Source organism: Eimeria mitis, genomic scaffold, assembly GCF_000499745.2.
Source record: "Eimeria mitis Houghton genomic scaffold, Emh_scaff173, whole genome shotgun sequence".
NCBI classification, from domain to species: domain Eukaryota; phylum Apicomplexa; class Conoidasida; order Eucoccidiorida; family Eimeriidae; genus Eimeria; species Eimeria mitis.
In genome coordinates this window covers 11716-13288 of record NW_013570046.1, presented here as the reverse complement: position 1 = coordinate 13288, position 1573 = coordinate 11716, and the positions used below count along the sequence as shown (strand labels likewise).

The 1573-nt window shown below is 59.4% G+C and overlaps 2 protein-coding genes across 2 annotated transcripts in view; both read left to right on the top strand.

Annotated features, from left to right (window-relative positions):
* EMH_0001890 (DNA-directed RNA polymerase, related) overlaps positions 1 to 641 on the top strand; it is a gene marked incomplete at both ends in the record, with an annotated part of 1704 nt that extends 1063 nt beyond the window's left edge. Inside the window, 2 exon segments of the mRNA XM_013495751.1 lie at positions 3 to 627; positions 631 to 641. Of these exon segments, the coding sequence (XP_013351205.1) occupies positions 3 to 627; positions 631 to 641 (636 nt within the window).
* A 245-nt stretch (positions 642 to 886) lies between these two features.
* Positions 887 to 1573, top strand: part of EMH_0001880 (uncharacterized protein) — a gene marked incomplete at both ends in the record, with an annotated part of 2512 nt that continues 1825 nt past the window's right edge. Inside the window, one exon of the mRNA XM_013495750.1 lies at positions 887 to 1519. Within this exon, the coding sequence (XP_013351204.1) occupies positions 887 to 1519 (633 nt within the window). The remainder of the gene's footprint in view (positions 1520 to 1573) is intronic.

Here is a 1573-nt window from a genome sequence, read left to right as displayed (position 1 = left end):
CGCAGCTGCCTGGAGAGCAGCAGCAGCATCAGCAGGAGGAGGAACAGCAGCAACAACAGCAGCAGCGGCCGCTGCTGCTGAATACGGAGTGGCTGCAGCATCAAAAGGAAGCTGCATACGGCGCGAACCCGTACCCGATTCCCCTGCGGTGGACGCAGCAAGATTTGCCCTCGAACCTTCCACAGCAGCAGCAGCAGCAACAACAGCAACAACAACAGGAGCAGCAGCACGAGGAGCTGTTGCCATCTCGTTCGTCTACAGAAGAGGCTGTGAGTCTTCTGCGGAGGAGACAGGTCATAATAGAGGGCTGCATATGGAGACGCCTGACGGCAGAGGTGCAGCAACAGCTGCAGCAGCTAGCAGCAACAGGAAGGGGAGGGGACTCGGGTCCTGCCAAGAGACTGTGGGTCCCTTGGGTGCACGATATGGCTAAGCCGATAGCGAAGCTGCAGGAGACGCAGCGGGGAGTTGCTGCAGCAATAGCAGCGGCGGTTGCTCCTTCAGACGACGCAGATGCCGCAGCTTCCACTAAAGCAGCAACAGCAGCAGCAGCTGCCGCCGCTGACTTAGACAGCAATGTGGCCTGCCTACCGCAGCAACTCGAGCCTGAATTGCTAGCTGTCATCANGCCGCTGACTTAGACAGCAATGTGGCCTGCCTACCGCAGCAACTCGAGCCTGAATTGCTAGCTGTCATCACTGCACGCACGGTGCTGCAGCAGGTGCTGCTGCCGCGGGCCACTGCTCCTACGGGGCCCGCCAGCAGAGGGAGGGAGGGCTTGACTGCTGTTGCTAATTCGGCGGGAGGAGTAGCAGCAGCTGCTGATGCTTCGATCTCCGGTGGTCCCCAGCTGCAGCAACGCCAAGCGCTCGTAACTCAAGTAGCAATGGCTATTGGGGACGCAGTGCATACCGAGGTAGCAGCAGCATTCCTGGAGCGACAGCAGCAGCAACAGCAGCTAGGCCAGTGCTATCTGCCGCTGCGCAAGCAACAGCACAAACGGCAGCACCGCAGCAACAGTGGAACAGCAGCAGCAGTGCCCGTGCTGCTGCCGAGGTGGTCCTCCAGGAGGCGCTTGGCTGTGGGGGGGATGCTGTTGCAACTGCTGCTGAAGCATGCCATGATTGAGGCCCCGTATGCTGCGGCAAAGGAGGAGCTCTCCATAGAGCTACAGCAGCAACGAGCGGAGCAGCAGCGTATACTGCTTAGCAGACGCCGCAAGCAAGAGGAAGAACAGCAGAAGCAGCAGCAGCTGCTGCTGCTGCACCAGCCGAAAACGACGCAGGCTCAGGCAACAGCAGCAGCAGCAGCGGTTCATGAGTCTGCCGAAGACATTGTAGCTTTAAAAGAAGCAGAAGCAGCCGCAGTTGCTGCTGCGGCTGCAGAAGAAGCCGCGATCGCAGCGGAGGTGGCAGCAGATGGAGCGGCAGACTCTGGGGTGTATGTACCTCTCGGCGGGAGAGCAGCAAAGGAATTGCAGCACCTTGTAGCCTACAGATCTCGGCACGGCCACGACAAGGTCAGAAACCACCCCAACAGTAGAGTTTAGCGTTTAGGGTTTAGGGTTTAAAGC